Consider the following 15,723-nt stretch of genomic DNA (forward strand, 5'->3'; position numbering starts at 1 on the left):
TGTTTTGCATCTACTTCTAAATATGGTTTTAAGTTTAAGCAAACACACCTTTACATAATATCCACAGCACCTTTTAGAAATAAAGGATATTTCTAACTTAAAAGCTGCATAAAAAGATTCACTGGTATTCTATAGTGTCTATGGCTTATAAAGTATTCCATATCCATTTCGGGGCAAACAATTCAAATTCCATGAATAAACACACACTCATATTCACTGTAACTATTTTTATTACATTACAATAATTAGGAGTAGTACAGTTCATGACAAAAATATTACAAATTTTAGATCACTTCACAGCACATACTCCTATAAACATTTAAAAGTTAATTTCAATTAAAAGAGTGGTCATTTTTAATGTTTGATATGACCAACATTCCTAGGTCAGCGCAACCAAATGATGGAAAACAACTGGATCACACTGCATATGTCCCACAAAAGAAAGCACAATGTACAAAATGTGCATGTTTCAGTTTACACTATACAAAAATAGTTAAAATACATTCCAGGTAAACATGTTACATTAAGAAATAGTACTAGTAAGAAATTGGCACTCAAAGGAAAAATGCAAAAAAGTATTTTCAACATGAAAACACAAGACAGTGGAATTGGAAACTTTCGGATAAAACATTGTAACCCAGTTAGCTCTATGTGGGTGTGGTGGGGAGAGATGGGCCCTCAAAATTTCTGCAGATAACTTTTTTTTCCCTAAATTCATCTAAATTACCTATCATTATCCCAAACAGGCACTTCAAACTATTAAACTAAAACACAGATCTTAATCTAGTTATGACTATTCTTCAAGAACTCATGTGGGTATCTTTAGAAAGAAATTTTCATTTTCTGACAGACAGCTATCAGTTGTATGCTATTCAGTTTCTCAATGCAGAATTCATGCTATCCAGTATTAACACAGAAGTTATTAAATAACTGCTGGGTTCTTAAAAACATTACTACATAATTATCAAGAAATCATTACTTTTTGACAAAGATTTCTATCTAAAAAAAAATCCCCCGACGTTATATACTGTTTGAAGAAAAAATGGTTAGAAGAAAAAAAAAAATCAATGGAATACAAATGAGATGAACTCGTGCAAACTGTAACTTAACATGCCCCACAAAGTTTCTATGTATGTATTAGGACAAAATTGTGCAATGGAGGCAACAGTTTTGATAACCTATAAAAGTTAGGTTCTAAATTCCTATGCAGTGTGACTCAGTTAAATAGAGCCTAGAATGCCTATTTGGGAATATTCACTCAAATGATACAATATATGTGTGCTATATTCTTCCACAAACATGTTAATGCCTAAGACTATGTAATTTAGCTTTTTTTTTAAAAAAAAAAAAACTTCAACAAGGATTTTTATCTTTAAGGCGGTATTAGATAACATTTATTTCTAGCATTCTCCCCCTTTAAAATCTCTACAAAAACAAATCTTTTGTTAAACCATTCAAAGTTCACATAAAGGTAATTACCACTACCTTAAAAAAATGCCCATCTACATCAAAAATTCAAGAGGCCTAAATATCCCCTCATAAGCACTGCAGTTCCTGAAGTATGGCCATTTCTTTCTGTGTAGAAACAAGAGGTACTGTGTAAGTCTTAACACCCTATCTAAACAATGTTCCAAAGATCTGGAGTTTAGCATAGCAATTCAAATCATATTGATTTTTACATAGAAGTTTCCTTGTCTGTGAACTAGTTCAGGCACCTGTTTATTTGTACCCAGATAAAACTATTAATTTTTAAGTATATTTTAATTATTTATGCAGAGAAAACTGGAATATTACACATTTGGGAATTTCAATATGAATATCTGACATACACCTTAATGTGTACAGTAACTGTCTCAATAGAATCACATAGTTATGCCAAATTAAAAAAAATATATAATCAAGTTTATTCCTTTAAACAATGAAGTGATTTACATAAAGTAGCTCGATCAAAGAGTTTCACTGGAATCATAGCAAAACAATTATAGAGCAGGCACAGGGACCAAACCCCTCTTTGCAAAACTAAAATACACACTGTGTTATCTCTGGGCCATGGGCTAAAAGCCTTACTCAGATACTACAGACCACGCTAGCACTAGCTAAGGACCAGGATTATGTCTCTTGTTTGGGGATACCATATACCCAGTGCCTTGTGAAGTGACTGGCATCTGGTAGGCACTCAATAAATATTTGCTGAATAAATGAGTTCTGCAAAACAGCTTTATGAGGCTGAGGCGGGTGAATCACTTGAGGTCAGGAGTTCGAGACCAGCCTGGCCAATAGGGTGAAACCCTGTCTCTCCTAAAACTACAAAAATTAGTCAAGTGTGGTGGCACATGCCTGTAATCCCAGCTACTCAGGATGCCGAGGCACGAGAATCGCTTGAACCTGGGAGATGGAGGTTGCAGTGAGCCGAGATGGCACCATTGCATTCCAGCCTGGGTGACAGAGTGAGACTCTGACACCAAAAAAAAAAAAAGAAAAAAGAAAAAAAAAAAAGCATTTCTGGTTACTAAAACAATGGAATGTATACTGTTACCAGGAGTAGTCCTAGTTGTAGATTACCTTAGGAATTCTTTCAGTACTATCTTTATTAAATTCTCCTTCCACTGGATAGGGTTCTGTCTATTCATACCAGGTCTGAAAAATCCTACTGTCGCTAATGGATTGGGCAGCAGAGATATTCAAAGGATCGGCCACCACCTGAAAATTAGTGATTAGGTCAAATCCCATTATGGTATCTGTCAGATTCTCGAGCCCTGAGGAAGGAAGATATAGGGCATTTTGATGTGACTTAATGGGAAAACTTCATGGAGATATCCATAGCAGCAGTAAATCTTATGGTTAGGGGAATTAGAAGTATTAAAACTGCATCAAGTCATGGGGCATGTGGAAGGTAGGCAGGCAAGATGACACTAACATGGAAGGAGAGTCCTAAAACGAGAATGGATATTCAAATATAAACTTCACCTCTTGCACAATTTTGCCCAAGATTGGCACTGAAGATGGTGTAACATAGGTTAAAAAGTTACAGATTGTGCTGAGCTTGACAAATAAGTGTATCCTCATGTAAACGGAATATAAATCACATAGTTGTAAAAAAACTGAGAGTTTGAGATGACTTCTTTTAACATGAAGAAATGGATAGTAAGTGATGTCCTCAAAATCAGAGTCCTAAAAGACAACTATCTAGAACCTAAGTCACCTTCTTCCTAGTCCAGTGATACTTTCACCTCACCATGCCATCTCATTTCATATATTTTAAAATAAGTAACATTTTAAATTTATCAAAAGGATTTTTATTAATATTTATTTTTAAAGCATTATTCTTAAATATGGATCAGACTTGAAAAGTGTTTATGAAATGTTAATTTAACCAGTGTTAAGAGAACTAGCCAAACCTAGAGATTGTAAAACTTTTTCACTTTATTGTTTGAAAAAAAAATTAATGTCTTGGCACACCACCACCCCAAAATCTCAACTTTTGAGTTAATATTTAAAAGTAATTTTTAAAAAAGAGTTCATTTTCTTAAAAAACAAAAGCAATGCTCTTGATTTGTCAGCAGGACCACCACAGAGTGAGAATGTATCTTGTTGACCTATCCAAACTGTCCTAGTCCCTCCCCATTTTGACCAGCCAATGCATGACAACACTGGATGACCACGGGGACACAGTCCATGCTGTGAAACTCTCTATGAAAGCTCAAAGGTTCACACAGGGCCTGGCCATGCAACCTTGGTCTCTTCAACACCTACTAAGCTATAACTGGCCCAAATATTCTTTAATGTCACAAGCAGAATTAAAACTACCTTCAAAGACTGAAGCTGAAGAAAAGATTTAAAGTTATACTATGAAAGAGCAATCTGACACAGGGAGACTACATTTAATTCCTATGAGAATTTTTTATACATGTTAAAATTATTTCGATTATTATAAAAATTTAGTAGCATGTAAATATAGCCCCAAAATGGTTGCTATAATCCCCATTTCATACTGGGTCTGCCTTAACAGGAAAAGCTATTAGGAGTCTTTATAGTAATTTATCTAATGTGAAAAGGAAACGGCCTTATAATAGTTTCCATTGACTTGTAATTTTTTTCCATTTTTTTCTTTTTATAGAAAAAATATAATATTTTGGGGAGAGTGACCATGACTAATAGCAGTGGAAAGGGAGACAAAACCTTTGTGAACAGTGTAACTTTACATTCATCAGGGATGACAAACTATAGGACATGATGCCTAGAAGAATCATCAGGAAGCCCATAAATTTGTGTTCCCTCAATGTTTCAGTAAAACCAATTAGAAAGTCTCAACTGAAATTATAATTAGTAATTAATCCATTTATGTGACTAGATAAAACACAGAATAGGGATGATTCAGAAGCTTCATTCATTTGTTTCACACCAACATTCACAATTGGTAAGAAAAATAAGAAGTAATCAACTGCATGCACCAAAAACCCCAAGACAGAAATCTTAGGTATTCAGTTTCTTTTTCACAGGCATTGCTAGTTCAAAAACCAAAACTCTGGGAATACTGGCACTTAGAGGAAAAAAAAAGCTTCCACTGTCATTTTAAAATAAGCATTTAAGGTAAAAGCTAACAGTCTGCATGGAGCAGGAAAAAAATTAGGTAATGCTAAAACAAATGCTAATAATTTAGTGTAATGTACAAAAATTACCACTTTTACTAGTATGCCTTAAGAAAAAAGTACAAATTGTATTTACATAATTACACACTTTGTCTTTGACTTCTTTTTCTTCTTTTTACCATCTTTGCTCATCTTTTCTTTATGTTTTCGAATTTCTCGAACTAATGTATAGAAGGCATCATCAACACCCTGAAATACATAAAAAGTATTAAAATGTGAATATATACGATGGCTTCATGTGTACAGGTAACAAATTTCCATTATTAATGGAAACAATATTAAGAAAGGATTTTTTATGTTTCTCTTCAGGCAACTGAATATATATTACATATGTTAGACTTTTAGAATTCCTAAGTCATCCGCATAGATGTCAGTATTATAAACAGGAACACTCAATATTCACAAAAGACAAGGATAACCAATGGCACAGAATTTTAAATAAGGTAATGACTTTTTCACAGGAGAACTTAATTTGCTATTTTTTCCACATTGGCAAACCTAAGTCACCAAAATCCAAACGCATGTGTGTGTGTGCACACTTAATTGTCCTTATGTTTCTGAACTTTAGATATAAGCCATGCAACTGTGAACTGTTTTCATAAGTCTTCACACACAGTAACAGTATTTGAGCTCTGGTTCTATACTTACGTAAAATCCATTGGATTTAAAAATTTACCAAGAAGTAAACAGTATTCGAACATCCTATTCCAATAAATTTATCAAGAAGTAAACAGTATCTAAACATATTATTTCAGTTTTCAAATAATATGTATTAAGGGATTAGTTTCAATTCATATATTTATCATTAAGAAAAAGGTTTAAAGTGACCCCAATACAGGAGAATACCACTTAAAAAAAAAAAACAAAAACTAATACCTCAGATTTGTGGAGAAATTAGCTAAATCATTTGAAAGATCTTATAGTTTACCAATTTGGAGGAGATTCTCTCTTTATCCCATAAAGTTTTTTAATTTCTGTTTAATATATTAGGTATTCTAAAGCTTGCCATATAAAGCTAAATATCCTGTCTTCAAAGAGTTTAACAGTCATTGTGACCACCATCTATTTATGACTAAAGCAAAGTTATTTAAATTTAATGGCTAAAAATGATTTTAAGCCATAATAATTTTCAACCTAATAGTATACAATGTGAAAAACGGCACTCTCAAAGTGGCAGAAGAGATTTCAAACCTGCAATACTTAAATTATGCAAGATCCATACAGAAGTCAATTCTTGTCACGTCTCCAATTAAAATAAAAAATATAAATAAAAGCAAAAAATGAAAAAAAAATATGATTCTCTCTGTATTTTAAAGCCTGTTCAACTGAGTAGTAACTATAAAAAGAAAATCTGTTAACCTCACAATACTTCCAAACCTAGACAGCAGAGGGAGTCTTAGAAACAAATACCCAACACATTAAGTTGTATAAATCAAGCCACTTTAAGAACAATAAAAACTGGGTTTTTACTCATTGTAATCCCTTCTGTTGGATATTATAAACTATGTAAATAAATATATTATAAAAATTACATGTGTAAAAATATTCAAGTTATATTATCTTGAAATTAATTTAAAATGTTAAGTGGGCCAGGTACAGTGGCTCATGCCTGTAATCCCAACGCTTTGGGGGGCTGAGATGGGTGGATCACTTGAGGTGAGGAGTTTGAGACCAGCCTGGCCAACATGGTGAAACCCCTACTAGAAATACAAAAATTAGCTGGGTGTGGTAGCAGGTGCCTGTAATCCCAGCTACTCAGTAGGCTGAGGCAGGAGAACTGCTTGAACCCAGAGAGGCGGAGTGCGTTGCAGTGAGCTGAGATCGCACCACTGCACTCGACTGGGTGACAGAGCGTGACTCCGTCTCAAAGAAAAAGAAACAAAAAATGTTAAGTGGTATTTCTCTTTTACTGTACTACTAAGATGAACAATATTTCAAAATAATAAAATTTGGAGCATGAACAATGAAAATTGGCTGCAGTTAGTGAATTTTCCTAATAGATCTATAATTCAAGAAAGCATGACCAATATTTTAAGAGAGGTAAACACAGAATGGGAATGAGAGGCTTGTGCACATTAAGCAAACAGCAGGATAAAAACCAGCATTATTTATTTGAGCACTAGTGAATAAATGTCTCCAGTAAAGTCCCCAAACTGCACTTACTGATGTTTCCCAGTCTCTAACATCATTACTGATACCACACAAACATATGCTTCCGTCTCTCCCAAAGGAGAAAGGAAAAGTGGTAAGAAATAATCTATCAGCAATACAATATCATCAAGGTTTGATTACATATATGTATGTGTATGTGTCCCTTCAGGCTAAACTCTTTAACACACAGAGGGGAAAATTTCCAATGATATAATAAAAATTATTCTGTAGCTTGCCAGCACTTGACAATTTACTTGACAGTTTAGAATCATAAACCCTTAGAATGTGATGGAATCTTAAAAGAGGATCTAATCTAACTCCCTTACCGTACTGCATGAATTAATTCCCTCTGATCAGATCCTTATGTAATCTACTCCATTTCTACTACTTTTACAATGAAGAAAAATGCCAATGGTACTAAAATGGTAAAGCAGAAAACAATGACAAACCATGTGATGGATACAGAGAAGACACATTTTATGGTGAAAACACAGAATTTGATAACATTACTTTCTAAGATTCTAACAAAGATTCTAGGCTTCTGTTGCACTGAACTCTCCTCTACATCATCTTGTTAAAATTAAGTAATTTTGGCCTGGCACACTGGCTTACACCTACAGTCACAGCAATTTGGGAGGCTGAGGCAGGAGAACTGCTTGAGGCCAGGAGTTTGGGACCAGCCTGGGCAACACAGCAAGAACCTGTCTCTATTTTGAAAACAAATAAATAAATAAACAAACAGACAAATTAAGTAACTAAGTTCAATCATGAAGGAAATGTCACAACCTACACAGAGCAATGAATTCTTTTTTTCTCTTATGAGAACTAATCATTCTCACACATACACGTAAGTAGCCCAGTAATTATTTTGGTTACACATTATCTTTTTCAGGACTAAGAAAAGCTAATTTATATATGTTTGTCATTGTTAAATGTTTATTTATTTGCTAGAGGTGGGGTCTCATTACGTTGCCCTGGCTGATCTTGAACTCCTGGCCTCAAGCAATCCTCGTGCCTTGGACTTCTAAAGTTCTGGAATTATAGGTGTGAGCCACTGTCCCTGGGCCAAAGCTTTTTTATTTTTACTTTTTTTTAGAGATAGAGTCTCTTTCTGTTGCCTGAGGCTACAGTGCCATGGCACCATCATAGCTCCCTTCAACCTCAAACTCCTGGGGTCAGGCAATCCTCCTGCCTCAGGCTCCCAAGCAGCTGATGCTACAGACTCACACACTACAGCCAGCTTGTCAAATAAATTTTTTTAAATTGTATTTCATTTAAAATTTTTAATTACCAAGTATACTTCTCTTTTACATAAATTACTTCCATGTGTACTGAAAAAACAAGGAATCATCACATCAAACAACTGTGAGACATTCACCTACAGTCACTGTATAAAACATAATTGTACAAATTAGAAATTTTAGAATAGTATATGCTTACACCTTTGTTTTAAATATAAATTAGAGCATAACACTTATTTCTTATTTTACTCTAAACAGTTCTATTTTTAAAATCATCTAATGGTGAGACAATAGGAGGAGAAAATAAAAACTTAAAACCACCACCTAAATCTGGTCATGGTACTGTTATTTAAAATGTGTAACTTTTCAAACTGCATTGTTAAATTTGCAGTATTTTAAAGGTTGTGGTAAAATTTAACATGCAAAATTGCTTTAATTGCAAAATACTGCTTTACACAATGATACTCAAAAACTATTAAGAGTTCATAAATTTCAATAAAAATTAATGCCAGTCATACTTTGTTTCCGAGTTTAGTAAATTAGTATGCCACATGATATCTTTCGGGATTGAGTCTACTATTCAAATGTGTATTTTATACTTTTGTGAAATACCTAAAATTCATATAATAAAGAACACCAACTTGCAATAAATATAATAAATGATATGCTAGTTTTTGAAAATTGTAATTTCATTGCCTATTAAGAACATGATATATTACAAACAATATGCATCCAAAGCTTAAGCTTCGCCATGAACTTTATGATACCTAGTGAAGTATTTTCTTAGCAAGACAGAGTTTAATATGGGTTGGTTTAGAAATGAAAATGAGAATTCCACACAATAAATATTTACGGGGTAGTTACTATGTGCCAGGAACCTTACTAGGCAATGGGCATGCAAAGATTAAAAATATGTAATTCTGGCTAAGATTTTGCTGTCAAATAATATAGGAATGAAACAGAAGAGGTTATTTCAACATAACATGGGAAGCATATAATAGCTAAGAATAGTATTCTGGGAATACGCAGGAAGGGCTCCATGCCTAGTCTAAGGGTTTCAAGAAAGATTTTTAGAGAGTAGGAGACTAGGGAATCATGAGAGTGTTAGCTAATTAGTAAGACTAGGGATAAAAATACTGGCATTCCAAACAAGAGCCAAGACTCAAACTCAAGGGAAGGTAAGAAATAACATGTTATTTATTTATAGAAGAACAAAAGAAATTCAGGCAAGATGAAGTTTTTAGATATAAGACCAAAAAAGAGCTGGAGTGGTGGGAAGGTAGTAAGGACTATCTGCGACATGCTGTGGAACATGAGATTTTATCCTATAGCTAAAATGACTTTTTTTTTTTTTTTTGAGACGGAGTTTCACTCTTGTTGCTCAAGCTGGAGTGCAATGGAGCAGTCTCGGCTCACTGCAACCTCCGCCTCCCAGGTTCTCCTGCCTCAGCCTCCCGAGCAGCTGGGATTACAGGCATGTGCCACCACGCGCGGCTAATTTCTTGTATTTTTAGTAGAAACAGCGTTTCACCATGTTAGCCAGGCTAGTCTCGAACTCCTGACGTCAGGTGATCACCTGCCTCGGCCTCCCAAAGTGCTGGGATTACAGGCATGAGCCACCGCGCCCGGCTGAAAATGACATTTATTTAAAGTGTATCTCCCTGGTTGCACAATGAATGATGGCAGCAACTGGTAAATCAAATAGGAGGTTCTAACAGTCGAACAAGAAATGATAGGGGCCTGAATTAATGATGACATAAAAGACACACAATGTAACATCACAGGAATTTGTGGATACTTCCAAATGGGGGACCAGGCGGAAAAGAGGGCAGTAGGAGTCATCCTAAAATTCCCAAGTTTCTCACTGGAATAAGAAAGTGCTGTGCTGCTGATGCCACTGAGCTGGAGAACTTAGGCAGAAGAATGGTTATTTGCTTGTAAAATATCCAAAAGAAAAAATACATTTAAGAGTGGCTTTCTCCCACCTTCTGGACCATTCAATATTACTGCTCTCTACTATCTCTCATATTTTTTTCTTGCTACCTAACAACAACAACAACAAAAAGCTGCTTATTATCTCAAAACTTGAGTATGATTTCCCTTAAAAATAAAGGTAAATATCAGTTCCCAAATATTTAGTTTACTTAAGACTCATTAAATCATTAGACTTTATGCCAAATATAGATTAGTCTACTACAGCCATCAAAATTGTCTCAATTATAATTCCCACTAGATTAAAAATAAATGTACTAAGTATGGAAACAAGTTTCTTATCTTTTAATACTTCAAGTTAGAATACTACACCTAAGTAGTTCTAAAGTGGTTGCCACCTTGTTACCTTTAAAAGGTATCTGCTTTCTTCCAAAATTAATGTGCTGAACTTAAACTTACCAGATTACATTATAATGCATTTTTTAATTTTCACACAGCCAGGAGTCTTTTCTTCTTTGCTGATTTTTTTCAATCTGTATTGTCGGATCTCTCTCACCAATGTATAAAAAGCATCCTCCACTCTCTGCATTGTAAAACACAACTTTAAAGTCTGTTTCATTGGTAAGAGTAATTTACTGGGACAGCCATGTGCAAGAAGTTTGAGATTATGAGCTTGAGATTTTTTTTTTTTAAACAGACATCAGACTGTTTGAATAAAACTGAGGATGCAGTTTTAAAATATGGGCTAGAATCCTGGTTTGTTCTTAAAAGTCAGTTTTGTTTTCTAATGGAATTAAATTTAAAAATTTTTAAATTAGGAATTAGGAGAGATTATGACAAGCCTAAACACATTTATTAGCATCTGTTTGTCAATTAATGCAACCATTTTAGTTTGCTTGGAATTAAAGACTAAACTGAAGTTAGCTTTAAATTACTTCTTTGACTTAGGGAAAAGGTGATTTATGTACTACTGATTCCCACACCTTCCCCCAGGGGAGAATGAGAAGAAAAATAGTAAAATATGGACGTGCAACCTTTGTTAAAAAACAACAAAAACATAAAAGAATATCAAAATAAAGATGAGTCAAGAAACTGGAATCTTGAGTTTTATTTTAAATTTTAACACCTTCCAATCTATTTCCAGAGTCTACAAGTAAAGCTGAGACTGGGTCTTCTGTACATGTTTAACTACATTATTAAATTAAAATCTTAAATGAGAGCTGCTTACCATAATATAAAAACATCATGAATTAAAGGACACACACAAAATAGGAGCATTTTGTATCCTTACAACAAGCTCTTTTTTTGTTGTTGTTTATTTTTTTTGTTTTGTTTTAGAGACAGGGTCTCACTGTGTTGCCAGGATGGAGTGCAATGGCACGATCATGACTGCAGCCTCGACCTCCCAGGCTAGGTGATCCTCCTGCCTCAGCCTCTCAGATAGCTGGGACTACAGGCAAGCACTACCACACCCGACTGATTTTTGTATTTTTTGTAGAGACAGGGTTTTGCCATGTTGCCGGGGCTGGTCTCAAACTCCTGAGCTCAAGTGATCTGCCCACCTTGGCTTCCAAAGGGCTGGGATTACAGCCATGAGCCACCAAACCTGGCCTTACTACAAGTCTTAAAAATAATTTTTAGAACAGTGTTCAATCATACTGGTTTTGTACCTTCTATTCTAATTTAAATACTCTTAATAGAGTTTTTCCTGCTTAAGCCTATGATAAGAAAGCTATGACAACAGGCACAATCATATACTGGCCATATGGAGATAAAAGTTTCTAATCTTTTCCAATCTAGAAAATTAGGCAGTCGTCAAAGGGGAAAAGGGCTTCCTTAACTGTGCTGCTAGTTTGTTCAGAAAAGCATACCATCAAAGTAGGAGCACAGAGAAATGCACAGAAATATTAATCTATATGTAGTGCAAATTAAAAGATGTAATATTGTGTTTATTATTCTAAAAGGGAGGTAAATATTTTTTGAAGCTGGTATATTTTATTCCACATTTAATTTTAAGGGAATTCTATTCTTTTATCTTAAAATTAAGAATGAATTACCTAATTTGGGGATTGGCATACATATTTTAACTTTCTGAGATCCGTAACATCAATGTTTCTACTGAACCAAATGTAACAAAGTGGACCTAACACCTAAAAAGTTAATATATCACAAGTACCATTTGTAGTCTTAAACTCAATCACACACAGAGAATTGGCAACTAAGTATTAGCTGAAGTCAACCAATGGCTAGGGCTTAATTTTTGCACACAGAAGTCATCTGTACATCTACTGCCTGCGGTAGTTACACACCTCAATTCTTTAAGGCATACTAATTTGTAGAAATCTCAGAAGTGTATTAAGAACTGCTTTAGTAAAGTACAGAAATTTACCTCTAAAGTCAAACTTTAATTTAAAATTCATAATGTTAAGTTTCAGTTCAAAAAGCAGGCATTTAAGTAACATGATTATATATTAAAATGCGTATCTCAAGTCATTAACATATACCATCCAGTGATATATTTCTATTTAATAATGAAAATCATTATATTCTAAGAACATTCTTATTTTTAATGGAATCAATTTAGTGAACTAGTTCGCTAAGCCAAGTATAAATACAAATTTTCAACTACCTTTGTTGGCACTTTAAATTAGATACCTACTTAAACCTGTATATTAAAGATTTTAAGTGTCAGGTGTGGTGACTCATGCTTTAGTACCATTTTAGTACCATTCTGAGAGGGCAAGAGATGCCAGGAGTTTGAGACCTCATCTCTATTAATAAATTAGGCATGTTGGCATGAGCCTGAAGTCCCAGCTACTCAAAAGGCTGAGGCAGGAGGGTTGCTTGGGCCCAGGAGTTTGAGGCTTCAGTGAGCTATGACTGCACCATTGCACTTCAGTCTGAGCAACAGAACAAGATGCTGTCTCTAAAAAAAAATTTTTTTAATCGTTTTACAGTTTATATTTATCATTAACCCTCAAAAGGAAAGGGTTTATTATTTTTACCTTTGTCTTCAAAATATTATGTATCCAAAATTTTCATTAATAAGCGACATAAAGGCACTGAAATAACTTTGTAGCATGTAAAATGTAAAGCATGAGCTCTGTAAGATATTTTCACAAATGATTCTCTTTCAATTTGAAAATCAATGTAAAAAATTTAAAAATACGTATATACATATACACACACAAACCAGGTAAAAGCTCATATTTTCATAAATTTTCTAAGAATGTTAACTTCTATTCCTGTTTTAAAAAAAAAAGTTATAAGGTCAATGTAGAAGAACCAAAACATACTATGAAGGAGAAAAACAGTATTGGTCCTCTACTAATTTAGCAGAAGCAAATTTTGATTTTAACTTATTTCTAAAATCAGTTTGAATGTGTCTACTTTTGCAGCGTCAGCATCCCCACCACCAATAGTGAAATACATGATTTTTGTTTCCAGCAATGCAGAGAGAGAATTGGAAGCCAATAATTAAAAAGAAGAGATTATTATCCACAACCAAGAATTCAGTGTCAGGACCTCAGTGGTTCATATAATTAACAGCAAAGGGTGACTTTTTCCATTTCTAATTTTTAGTAATGAGAAATTTAGGTTTTAGAGTATCCGTTATTTACCACAGTTTTTCAGACTTAGTTATTTCTTCATAATATGCTTTAAAGTCATACTGACATCAAGAGAACATGAGAACATTATCCTTGTGTACACTGTAAACCACTGGCACTGGCTCTTATTTTTTAAAATGCATACAGTATATACCTATGAAACAAAACACTGGTTTTTCACATTCCGAAATTTGTAGATAATTTTTAAAGATAAAATATAGCTGAAACAGGTATTTAATATCCACTGACTACTCACTAAGCTCTTAAGTGGCACACAATGATTTTTCTGAGAATAGGACTTGTTGCCACATATACTCATTTTGTGTTTTTTGTTTTTGTTTTTTAACTTTTTCTTTTTTTTTTTTTCTTTTGAGATGGAGTCTCACTCTGCTGCCCAGGCTAGACTGCAGTGGTGCGATCTTGGCTCACTGCAACCTCCACCTCCGGATTCAAGTGATTCTCCTGCCTCAGTCTCCTGAGTAGCCAGAACTACAGGCATGCACCACCACGCCCAGCTAATTTTTGTATTTTTAGTAGAGGGGGGTTTCACCATATTGCCCAGGCTGGTCTCAAACTCCTGACCATGTGATCTGCCTGCCTCAGCCTCCCAAAGTGCTAGGATTATAGGCATGAGCCACTGCGCCCAGCCTACTTTTGTTTTTATACACATATACTCATTTTCAAATGTCACTTATTGAACTTTAAGAACAACTGAAAATACGTGGGAATAAAAGTATACAACTTTAAATACGTAAATTTTTTAAAATCAAGAGACTGACAACATTTTCAACTCAACTATTATCTGAAAACATACTTGTGAGGCCATGGATACAAAGCACTCCATAAAGAGAAAGAACCGTTAACCAAAAGTATTCTAAATCTTGCTAGGCTATGCTTTTACTAAGAGATTTTGTTTAAGTAAGTTTTTGTTCCTGTTGAATCTGCAAATTCTTGCAAAACTCTGTCAAGGAAACAACACACCAAATACCCTAACTATATACAGATGTAAGACTACCAGCCTTTTGGGGCAGAAGGGCATGGAGGAACAAGCTGTATTCTAAAACCCAACTGTGTGCATCCCTGACTTTCTCAAGAAACCTTGCCACCCACAGCCTATCTCATGTACTATTGAAATGCAGAAAAACCACTACTTGGGAGACTACCATGGTGCACACCAAGTGCACAGTAACTGTTCTGTCAATTTTTAACTCATAAAAAGCTAAAGTGCAAAATATTGATCTCATGTAGGCAAACTCAACTACTATTAAACAGAGACATAGCACATAAGGAGGTTGTATTGCAAAGCCTTCTTTAATGGAGTTCTTCTAACAATTAATTTAAATACCTAGAAATTAACAACAAACCCAGGAAATTAATCACTCAACATTTTTAGGTTCGTAAAACTAATTTTCACATTATACTTAAATTGAGACCCCCAGAAAGCAAAAAAGCCAGATGAGGAGTAATAGATACCCCGAAGACTGCTTCTGTCATTCACCTTACTGAACCTTCCCACTTTTGATTTTAGCAGACTGGAAAATACACAATTCTCATGGTGTCAATGTTTCAATTTTGATAGCTTTTGCCAACATGGCCATGCACTGTCCAAAGGGACCAGGAAAATCTGTCAACAACCCAGATAAATGTGAACTAGGTAACAGTCCTTATACACTAGGAACATAGGGACCACACAATGTACTAGCAGAAAATAACTCTATTTGCCTTTCAGATATGGACTGAACTGAGTGTAAAGAATATGTAAGGCATTATATTCTAGTCAAGTAATTAGCTTTTTAAAATTATAAGTTATTAACTTGGTAAAAATATATATTCTGCAATTCTTGTCTTAAAAAGTACACCAGGGCACAGTGGCTCACGCCTGTAATACCAGCACTTTGGGAGGCCGAGGGAGGTGGTTCACGAGGTCAAGAGATTGAGACCATATTGGCCAACATGGTGAAACCCCGTCTCTACTAAAAATATAAAAATTAGCTGGGCGTGGTGGTGTGCGCCCACAGTCCCAGCTACTCAGGAGGCTGAGGCAGGAGAATTGCTTGAACCCAGGAAGTGGAGGTTGCAGTGAGCCGAGATCATGCCACTCCACTCTAGCCTGGCAACAGAGTGAGACTCTGTCTCAAAAAA

The 15,723-nt window shown here is 34.7% G+C and overlaps 1 protein-coding gene across 5 annotated transcripts in view; it reads right to left on the bottom strand.

Annotated features, from left to right (window-relative positions):
• Positions 1-212: 212 nt before the first annotated feature.
• Positions 213-15,723, bottom strand: part of KRAS (KRAS proto-oncogene, GTPase) — a 46,961-nt gene continuing 31,450 nt past the window's right edge. For 2 of the 5 annotated variants that reach the window (XM_021922120.2, XM_017945745.3), the window contains exons 5-6: positions 10,433-10,556; positions 213-4,838 (exon numbers count right to left, since the gene is read on the bottom strand). In XM_021922120.2, coding sequence (XP_021777812.1) covers positions 10,437-10,556 — 120 coding nt within the window. In that variant the 3' untranslated portion in view covers positions 213-4,838; positions 10,433-10,436. Of the gene's footprint in view, positions 4,839-7,076; positions 7,078-10,432; positions 10,557-15,723 lie in introns of all 5 variants that reach the window. The other 3 variants (XM_003906121.4, XM_031650354.1, XM_031650355.1) reach the window with 2 other exon arrangements.

Source organism: Papio anubis, chromosome 9, assembly GCF_008728515.1.
Source record: "Papio anubis isolate 15944 chromosome 9, Panubis1.0, whole genome shotgun sequence".
Classification (NCBI taxonomy): domain Eukaryota; kingdom Metazoa; phylum Chordata; class Mammalia; order Primates; family Cercopithecidae; genus Papio; species Papio anubis.